The 10,109-nt window shown below is 56.7% G+C and overlaps 1 protein-coding gene across 2 annotated transcripts in view; it reads left to right on the top strand.

The window, feature by feature from the left end:
* Positions 1–8,031, top strand: part of ZNF629 (zinc finger protein 629) — a 13,786-nt gene extending 5,755 nt beyond the window's left edge. Inside the window, exons 2-3 of one of the 2 annotated variants that reach the window (XM_011982492.1) lie at positions 1,970–2,075; positions 2,231–8,031. In XM_011982492.1, the coding sequence (XP_011837882.1) occupies positions 2,003–2,075; positions 2,231–4,776 (2,619 nt within the window). In that variant the 5' untranslated portion in view covers positions 1,970–2,002 and the 3' untranslated portion in view covers positions 4,777–8,031. Of the gene's footprint in view, positions 1–1,969; positions 2,076–2,211 lie in introns of both variants that reach the window. The other variant, XM_011982493.1, reaches the window with a different exon arrangement.
* Positions 8,032–10,109: the final 2,078 nt, after the last annotated feature.

Below are 10,109 nucleotides of genomic sequence, written 5' to 3'. Positions count from 1 at the left end.
GGCCTCCCTCGGTCTTCCCACGTCCGTGCTCTGTGTCGGCCCTGTCATTAACCCTTTCCCTCCTACTCTGGACCACTGGGGGAGAATTTTTTGGAGACCATCGAGGTCCACAAGCTCTTACCTGTCCCCAGCAAACACAGCAGGGCATCCTTCCCGGACCGGACATCAGGCAGCCCCCAGTGTGGCAGAGGTCTCCGCTTCCACCACCCCAAAGACACTTACAGGCGGGGAGGGGGGATTCTCGGAGCTTAAGTAGCTGCAGAGATGAAGAAATTAATTTACTTCCTAAACGCTAACTTCTGTCTCTCCTACCGCTCTTTGGCAGGGTGCAGCCAGTCTTGCTTCACCTTGGTCACCTCTCGGCTGCCTCCTGCCATGTCTCTCTTGCCCCACTGCCCCTGTGCACACAGCACCCACCTCACACAGCCATCCAAAGTTTCCAGGCCACACCCAGGGATTCTCTGCAGGGTGTAAATGGTGTGGGACCTCCTTCTAGTGCTTTGTTCATGTGGCCCTGTTCCCTCATCCTGGACTCATCTCACCATTTTTGGAGTGACAGCTGGCTGTTTTTTTGTTTGTTTGTTTTTACCAGGGGGCCACTTGGAACTCCTGCTCTTTTGCTGCCATCCCCTTGCAAACTGATCTTTAAAGGCATTAGACCAAACAGGTGTTCCAGGGGCCAGGGACATCTCATTCATTCATTCATTGATTCATTCATTCATTCATTCATTCATTCAACAAAGTTCCTGGAGCACCTATTCGGTGCCAGGCGCAGTCCTAGGCTTGGGAAACAGCCTCAACAAAGCAGAACAGAAGGAGTAGAAGGAGGGTCCAGGCGGGAGTGGGAATAGGAGGGCTTTGGTGGGGAGTATAGTTCCAGCTCATTGGTGCAGACCAGCAGGCCTAGTCCCTGGGTGCAACTCCTCCTTTTCTAGCCTGGGAACCCTCTGGGTCCCAGGAATTTCTCCAGCCTATTCTCACTGCCAGCAGGCTCCCCATGAGCTGTCCTCATCACCTGTTTCCTGCCAGCCTCCCACGAGCATGAGTCTCACATGACTCCCAAGGTCACCTCGTGCTCTAATAGACAGGGGTGAGCCAGACATGGAGCCCTGCTTTTGTCATCTTAGCTCTGCCACTTCCCAGCCTTGACCTTGGAGAGGTCTCCCCAGGCGTCGATGTACTAATCTGTAAAATGGACAGCCAGATTTCTGGGTCTCCTCACCATGCTGTGGGAGGACTGGGTGAGAGAAATGACACCATGGCAGGTGCTGGGTCCGCTGCAGGTGTTCACACAAGCATCCATTCTCCCCTTCTCCTTACTTTTTCTCTTCCTCTGGGCGGTTCCTGCAGATGCTCCTGGCCGCTTTAAACTGCCCCTCCCCCCACCTCCAGCCTGACCTTCTTTCTGTGCTTGGATAACGGGAAAGTGCCCCCATCCTTTTAGAGGGCCCCTGTCTCCTCTGGGAAACTGGGGTATTTTTTCTTAACCCTTTTAGTGTCTCCGGCAGCCTGCGTTCACTCTGGGGCACAGAAAAGTTTATTGGTCTCAATTAGCAGCCCCATTAGAAGGAAAATTAGAGTCTTAATGAGCTTCCTCTGATTAGCAAATAACAGGTTTCCCAGCCTCTGGGCATCATAGGTGTGGGGTGAAAACCTCCTTCCCCTGTGGATGTCAGAGACCGTTCCAGCCCCCAGTCTGGGTTCAAAGGCTTATGAGTGATGAGTTTTTAATTACGCTTTTAAATTCACCTGCTTGCTTAGTTGTGCTCTTAAGATCTGGAGCGAGAATCAGGCCTGCAGGGGAAAGGGGCCACAGCAAGAACCCGTGCCCAGAAAAATGGGGTTGGAGGACACTGAAGCTCACACAAGGAGGACTGGGGTGGGGCAGGGCGGGAGTGAGGTTCAGGGGGAATAAAGCAAAGTGCGAAATCAGCTCCCAGTGTGCGCTCATCGCTCTCTTCCCCCGCAGGGTCCCTGGAACGCTGCAGTCCTGAGCTCTGGGATGGAGCCCGAGACTGCGCTGTGGGGCCCGGATCTGCAGGGTCCGGAACAGAGCCCCAACGATGCTCACAGAGGTGAGGGGCACAAGAAGGGGCTGCGGTCCCGGCAAGACGGTGGCCCCAGCTCAGGGAGGGGCCTGGACTCTGGGGGACACCCAGGGGAGGGAAGAGAGACCAGACCCCGTGTTCTGAAAGGGGCTGGGGGCTGGAGACTCCCTTTCTCTCTGTAGGTGCCGAGAGTGAAAACGAAGAGGACAGCCCTCGGCAGGAAAGTTCTGGGGAGGAGATCATCATGGGAGACCCGGCTCAGAGTCCAGAATCCAAGGACTCCATAGAGATGTCCCTGGAGAGACCCTCCCAGGACCCCTCTGTCACCCAGAACCCCCCAACCCCACTGGCTCACTCCAACCCCTTGGACCACCAGACCCCCCTGGACCCCCCAGCCCCGGAGGTTGTCCCTACCCCATCTGACTGGACCAAGGCCTGCGAGGCCAGCTGGCAGTGGGGCGCTCTCACCACATGGAACAGCCCCCCGGTCGTCCCCGCCAACGAGCCTAGCCTGCGGGAGCTGGTGCAGGGCCGCCCGGCGGGGGCGGAAAAGCCCTACATCTGCAACGAGTGCGGCAAGAGCTTCAGCCAGTGGTCCAAGCTGCTGCGGCACCAGCGCATCCACACGGGAGAGCGGCCCAACACCTGCTCGGAGTGCGGCAAGAGCTTCACGCAGAGCTCGCACCTGGTGCAGCACCAGCGCACGCACACCGGCGAGAAGCCCTACAAGTGCCCCGACTGCGGCAAGTGCTTCAGCTGGAGCTCCAACCTGGTGCAGCACCAGCGCACGCACACGGGAGAGAAGCCCTACAAGTGCACGGAGTGCGAGAAGGCCTTCACCCAGAGCACCAACCTCATCAAGCACCAGCGATCCCACACCGGCGAGAAGCCCTACAAATGCGGCGAGTGCCGCCGGGCTTTCTACCGCAGCTCCGACCTCATCCAGCACCAGGCCACGCACACGGGCGAGAAACCCTACAAGTGCCCCGAGTGCGGGAAGCGCTTCGGTCAGAACCACAACCTCCTCAAGCACCAGAAGATCCACGCGGGCGAGAAGCCATACCGCTGCACCGAGTGCGGGAAGAGCTTCATCCAGAGCTCGGAGCTGACGCAGCACCAGCGCACGCACACAGGCGAGAAGCCCTACGAGTGCCTGGAGTGCGGCAAGAGCTTCGGCCACAGCTCCACCCTCATCAAGCACCAGCGGACTCACCTGCGCGAGGACCCATTCAAGTGCCCGGTGTGCGGCAAGACTTTCACCCTGAGCGCCACCCTGCTGCGGCACCAGCGCACTCACACGGGCGAGCGGCCCTACAAGTGCCCCGAGTGCGGCAAGAGCTTCAGCGTCAGCTCTAACCTCATCAACCACCAGCGCATCCACCGCGGCGAGCGGCCCTACATCTGCGCCGACTGCGGCAAGAGCTTCATCATGAGCTCCACCCTCATCCGCCACCAGCGCATCCACACCGGCGAGAAGCCCTACAAGTGCTCCGACTGCGGCAAGAGCTTCATCCGCAGCTCCCACCTTATCCAGCATCGCCGCACGCACACCGGCGAGAAGCCCTACAAGTGCCCCGAGTGTGGCAAGAGCTTCAGCCAGAGCTCCAACCTCATCACCCACGTCCGCACGCACATGGACGAGAACCTGTTCGTGTGCTCCGACTGCGGGAAGGCCTTCCTGGAAGCCCACGAGCTGGAGCAGCACCGGGTGATCCATGAGAGGGGGAAGACCCCAGCGCGGAGGGCCCAGGGCGACGCCCTGCTGGGGCTCGGGGACCCCTCCCTGCTGACCCCGCCGCCGGGAGCCAAGCCGCACAAGTGTCTCGTGTGCGGAAAGGGCTTCAACGACGAGGGCATCTTCATGCAACATCAAAGGATCCATATCGGAGAAAACCCCTACAAAAATGCAGACGGCCTCATCGCACACCCAGCCCCCAAACCTCCTCAGTTACGATCCCCGAGGCTCCCTTTCCGAGGGAATTCCTACCCCGGGGCTGCGGAGGGCAGAGCCGACGCCCCGGGACAGCCCCTTAAGCCACCAGAGGGTCAGGAGGGCTTCAGCCAGAGGCGGGGACTGCTGTCCTCCAAGACCTACATCTGCTCCCACTGCGGAGAGAGCTTCCTGGATCGCTCTGTGCTCCTCCAGCATCAGCTCACCCACGGCAACGAAAAGCCCTTTCTCTTTCCTGATTATAGGATTGGCCTAGGGGAAGGCGCAGGGCCCAGCCCCTTCCTAAGTGGGAAGCCCTTTAAATGCCCTGAATGCAAACAAAGCTTTGGCCTCAGCTCTGAGCTGCTGCTGCACCAGAAAGTCCATGCAGGCGGGAAGAGCTCCCAGAAGAGTACAGAGCTGGGGAAGAGCTCTTCCGTCCTCCTGGAGCATCTCAGGAGCCCCCTGGGGGCCAGACCCTACAGCTGCTCAGATTGCGGGGCCTCCTTCCTCGACCGCGTGGCCCTCACCCGGCACCAAGAAACCCACACCCAGGAAAAGTCCCCCAGTCCCGAGGAGCCCCCTCCAGAGGCAGCCACCCTGTCCACAGGCCAGGAAGGTGAGGGGGAAGCCCCTACCCCCATGGGGAGCAGCAGCCATGGGGAAGGGGAAGAAGGGGAAAGCCCCAAAACCCGAGTGGAAGAAAAGCCCTATCTGTGCCCCGAGTGTGGAGACGGCTTCACAGAAGTCGCGGCCCTCCTGCTCCATAGGAGCTGCCACCCAGGTGTCTCCCTGTGAAATGGGTCTGGAGACCAGGGGCCTCGCTCTCTCCAGAGAGGAACACTGGATTTTTTTTTCCCCCAAAATAATTACATGGGGAAGGGAGGATAACCCTATCAGATGGTAGTGGAGTGGAGGAGAAAGAACCCTGGGGAAAAAATAGTGCTTTTACATCAGTGATGAGAAACCCTATAAAATTGTTGGTGGGAAGCACTTATAAGGCAGTGGAGAAAAACTGTTGGGTTAGAAGCCCTATAAATATGTAGGAAAAAAAAAGCCCTTTAAGTCTGTAGCAGAAAAACCCTATAAACCATAGTGGATAAGAGCCCTATTAATTGTAGGAAGAGGTCCCAATATGTCTCTGAACAACCCTATAAAACTGTATCAAAATCCTTAGGAAAATCCTGTAGGGTCGGGGAAGTGCTGCGATGGAACTGACCCGGGAGGAGCGACCCTCAGAAGGTGCAGAAAACACCTGTCCCTCGCTGTTCCACAGGGTTCTCTCCCAGCGGCCCTCGACAGTTCCAGAGACGAAGATGCTCAGCTGGGGGAGTGGTGTGGGAACTGTGTGGAACTGCAAAGGAAGAAAACAGGAGAAAAATAAGTGACCAGGAGCTCTGGGGCCCCCAGAGGAGATAAGACAGAGACTAGGAAGAGAAGGTCCCGTTCACTGCACTGGGGTTCCTTGGGGTTTGAGGCCAATGTTAGATGAATTGTGTGTGTTAGGGAAAGAGGCCTGTGGAATCCCTTATCAAAAAGAACCCCAAAATGGGGAAGAAAAAACAAATTGGCAAGCCTTTTTAAAGGCTGAAGTTTGGGGTGCAGAAACATGGTCAGTATAAGAATACTGAGAAACCACCGCAAAAATTAGGGGGAAGCAGGGGTCAGTTCCTGTTAGATTACTTTGAGGGGAGCAAACCAAGGTGGGGAAACTGCTCACATGGAACTCAGCTAACTCCAGGCCCCTTCTTGCTTCCGGGAGCTTGTGAAACTGCAAGTTGCAGGCAGGTCCCAGCTCTCAGGCTGCAAGGGTTCTCCCCACACCAGGCAGGACCACCCTTTCTACCTGCCCAGCCAGGGACTTCTACTCTGCAAGGCCTCCAGGGACGGCAGTTGCCTCCCACCACATTCTCAGGTCTCACCGTCAGGAGGTTTTTCCTGAAACCTAACTGCCGCCAGTGGCAGCTCATTTCCTCGAATTCTGTCCTCAGTGAAGAGGGAGAACCGCTGCTAGTCAGACCTCCAAAGAATAAAGCCCTTCAGAGACTTAGGGCCTGCATGTGGGCCTCCCTAGCCTTCTCCAAGTCAGCAGGGCCACAGAATTTCTTAGAAAGCTTTGATTAGCCAATAACTTGATTTTAAACTTCAGCCATTCATCTTTGTTGGTAGCAAGGCTGCCTCGCAGGATAAGGCAGCCGCCCTGGTGGGGATCCAGGCATCCCACGGACTGAGCCACAGGTCCCTGAAGAGTCCGCAGAGGCTGTATTACCCTCCTCACCCTGGTACCTGGAGCCCTCCAGGGTTGTGATGATCCAGCCCAATCTCAGCCTTGGGATGGATGGGAGGGATTCCACCCATTTGGCTTCTCTCCTTAGCCAGAAACCTTCAGAGGGAAACAAGGATGAGAAAGGCTCCCTTGCCAGGCCCATCTCACTTCCCACACCACACAGTTACATGTTCATAAACTCAGCCAAGCCTGCTCACAGGCCTGGGCGTATGTGGCGGGGGAGAGACTACTGCCCTGTGAGATGGTGGAAGAGAGAAAATTCTTGAATGAAACATCTGTAACAAGAATCCCATTCCCTAATCCTGGAGACCCCTTCAAAACGAGAGAAGTCTGCTCAGCGCTGGGTCGGAAAGGAAGTGCAGGCCAACCCCAGTAGTGCGCTGTCCTGGAGTAAGGACTGAGATGCCAGCTGCGGGGCCTGTCAGGAGTCGTGTCTCAGACCGGGGTGACCGGGATTTTTGCAAAGCTGTGGAACAGACCTCTAATTCCATGACCTAAAGGTTCACACAACCTTTATGCAAATCCTTCCTCCTTCATCTATCGTGGCCCCAGCGGAATGACCCTAACATTTAAAAGGATCGAAATCTCAAACATTGCGGGAGGAAAACACCAGGCCTGCTGGGGAGAGGGAGAAAGCAGGCCTCAGGATTGTGCAGAGAACCTTGTTGCCATCTGCGTAATGCCCCAGCCTACCCAAGTGCCAGGAAGGGAAGCACTACTGAGGGAGGGGCTGCCTGTGGGTCTCCCTAACAGAATGCCGATGAAGGGGTGTCCCTGTAAGACTGAGAAGTCCGCCAAGCCTAAGCAGATTTCCCTGCCCCCCAAGATGGTAGCAGAAACTGAAGTTGTAGAGACAAACCCCTTGCAAAGCCAGAAGCAGATGCCCTCAGAAATGGGCCTAAGGAATCTCCCCAGAAGAGAACTGAGGAGCAGCTTTTGGGGCTCAGAGGCCAATCCGAGGGGAGGCAGGCGGTGTGGCCGAAGGCCGGCGCAGGCCTGTTTCGGACTAGGGTGTAGCATATGTAGTAGGATGCTCGCATGTTGTAGGGATGGGTGAGGGCTAAGGGGCTTGGCTCTGGTACGGGATGGATGATGTGAGCACAGTTTGTGGGGTCAGGCATTTTGCAGTAGGAAAGGGGCAGGGTCGGAGACCTCTGGGGTGTGGCCTGTTCTTTCTTGCCTACCTCCCCAAGCTCCTTTAACCAAGGGCTTCCCTCCCAGAGTGAGCTACGTCTCGGGAGGATCGAAGCAGGGAGGTGGCAGTGGCTAGAGTTGCTCAGATCGGCTTAGATGAAGGCCCAGAGGTCAAAGCATTTGCCCACCAGAACTGAGTCTGGAAGGCACTGTGCAACCAAACCCTCTTGTCCAATCACATGCAGACCCCAGGCCCCTCAGAAACACCCTGGTGGAGGGAGGAGCCCAACAGATAGGGTCAGGGAGTCAGTGGGGAAAGCAGAGGGGAGAGCTTAGAGTGAAACTCGAAACTGCTGTGGACATGGAGGTCAGATGGGAACTTGGAACTGGGCATGAATCCTGAATGGTGGGGAAACTTGAAGCCATCACAGCCAAGAGGTGGGGTTCCGTGACCCGCCCTGAGGTCAGCAGCTCCCAGACTCCTTTGCCCCCACTAGGGAAGCCCCAGTCACCTGACTTGTCCCCTTGGAGTGAAGAGAGGCCCCACTTTTGAGTGTTGTGTGTCCAAAACAGTGTTGTGTCACCGGTGGTCATGTTGCTTAGTTGAAGAGAATAAAGGGAATAAGATTTCCTGGGTGTTTCTTGTTTTTTTATTTCAGCCTAGAGTGAGCTGAAAGAGCATGGCCTCACCTTAAGCCAGAGCCCAGGAGTGACTGCAAACGCTCAGGCCAGCCCCAGGCCCACACTTCACCCAGGGGCCCTAAAATCCCCATCCAGTACTGGCTTGTGGGAAGCTGAGGAGTTGATGAAGTTTTAAGCTGCACACCCTCGGTATGGAGAGGGATGAATCTGATGAGATGGCAGCAGAGCCAAGCTGTCCTCATCAGTGCCTGGCCTCCCCACCAGCAAGACTGTAGAGTGGCCACCTGGTGGCTCTGGCGCTGGCCAGCTCAGGCCCAGCCGTGCAGCCCCAGGGAGGCCTCTCTGGCCACCATACCCGCACCCTGCCACGGGGAAGTTCTGAGGATCTAGTTTCAGAAGCTGGCATCCACCACTCCTGGTTCACTTGGGGACCCTGGGAGAGGTGGGTGGAGACCTGGCTTATCATCTCACTCCCAGGATGTCAGCCCTTGTGCCCTCACTGTGTGGAGAGGCTGAGGCTCAGAGAAGGGCAGCCACTTGCCCAAGATCCACAGTAAGTCCATGAAGGAAACCAGAATGGCCAGAAACTCAAGCATGTTTTGCACCCACTCCATCCCAATGTCAGGCCTGCCTCAGTGCTCAGTCTCTCGGGCTCTGGGCCTGGCCATAGGGGGTTGGGGGGGGGGGTCCTGCCCCAGCCAGGAAGTGTCTCCCCACCTTTCCTGTACCCCTCTGACCACACCCCAGGGCAGGTTTAGTGTCTCCTTCCCTTCCCCACCTGGAAAGGGGGTTGGGAGGAGAGGAGAAGCAAGTAATGAAGGCTACTCCACGTTCTCTGTGTGCCAAGCCCTGGGGACACTGAGGTCCATCAGGAGTCCCAGTGCTGGAGAAATCTGCAGAAAAGTGACTACAGCGGAAGAAAAGGCACAGGCAGTGACTGCTTCAGACATTTCACAGGTCTGTGGACCCAGAGATGGTGCCTGCCACAGCGGAGGGCCAGGAAGCTTTCCGGGGAAAGTGACCTGAAGGATGAGGGTTGCAAGAAGACCCTAGAGTAGGTATATGGGTTGGGGGTGGGACGGGGGACAGGGGTGCATAACAGCTGGGTACGGGCTTAGAGCAGAGAGGGGACTATGGGAAGACAGAGGCAGAGAGCAGAGTCCACAGTGTGGAGCCCCTGGAGGAGCTCGGGGAAGGTACCACTTGGGGATATTTGAGAGTGACATGATCTCTCCTCTTGCCACAAGAATAGGTGATTCTCCAGGTCTGGAACTCAGGAAAAGAAAGTGGCTGGAGCAGTTAGGTCTTTTCAGCTTAGCTATAGCCATAACCATGAATAAACACACCCAGAGTGGCAAAGTAGAAGGTCTAGCTTAGGGGTGGAGAAAGAACCAGCAGAAGACGGTATAAGAAAAACCAGGACAGGACAGCGTAGCACCGCTGGATGCAAGGCAAGTTTTGAGAAGAGCGGTCAACGTCAGGCAACTCACTGGCCAATCACAGGCAGTGCCCAAGGTCTGGCTGAAATGGGCATGTCCACCACTAATGCCAACATCTGTTCACTCCCAAGAAGACAGCCAAGGTCAGGGTGGGCCCAGGAGGAGTTTTGGTCTGCCAGTCCCTGGGCAGTGGCCCAGGGTACCGCTGCCACTGGGACCACTAGGGGTGGTAAGCAGTCAAAAAATTAAGGCAAATCCTCCGGGCACCAGAGCCTCATGGGAAATGTTTATTAAGAGTTTGGTTCCTGGCCAGACGCGGTGGCTCATGCCTGTAATCCCAGCACTTTGGGAGGCCAAGGCGGGCGGATCACAAGGTCAGGAGATCGAGACCATCCTGGCCAACATGGTGAAACCCGTCTCTAAAAATACAAAAATTAGCTGGGCGCAGTGGTGCACGCCTGTAGTCCCAGCTACTCGGGAGGCTGAGGCAGGAGAATCGCTTGAAATTAGCTGGGCGCAGTGGTGCACGCCTGTAGTCCCAGCTACTCAGGAGGCTGAGGCAGGAGAATCGCTTGAAACCGGGAAGCGGAGGTTGCAGTGAGCCGAGATCGTGCCACTGCACTCCAGTC

The sequence above is a fragment of the Mandrillus leucophaeus genome, unplaced genomic scaffold (assembly GCF_000951045.1).
Source record: "Mandrillus leucophaeus isolate KB7577 unplaced genomic scaffold, Mleu.le_1.0 Scaffold24, whole genome shotgun sequence".
Taxonomy (NCBI): domain Eukaryota; kingdom Metazoa; phylum Chordata; class Mammalia; order Primates; family Cercopithecidae; genus Mandrillus; species Mandrillus leucophaeus.
Note: the sequence above shows the minus strand (reverse complement) of the source record. Positions and strands in the feature narration are given on the sequence as shown.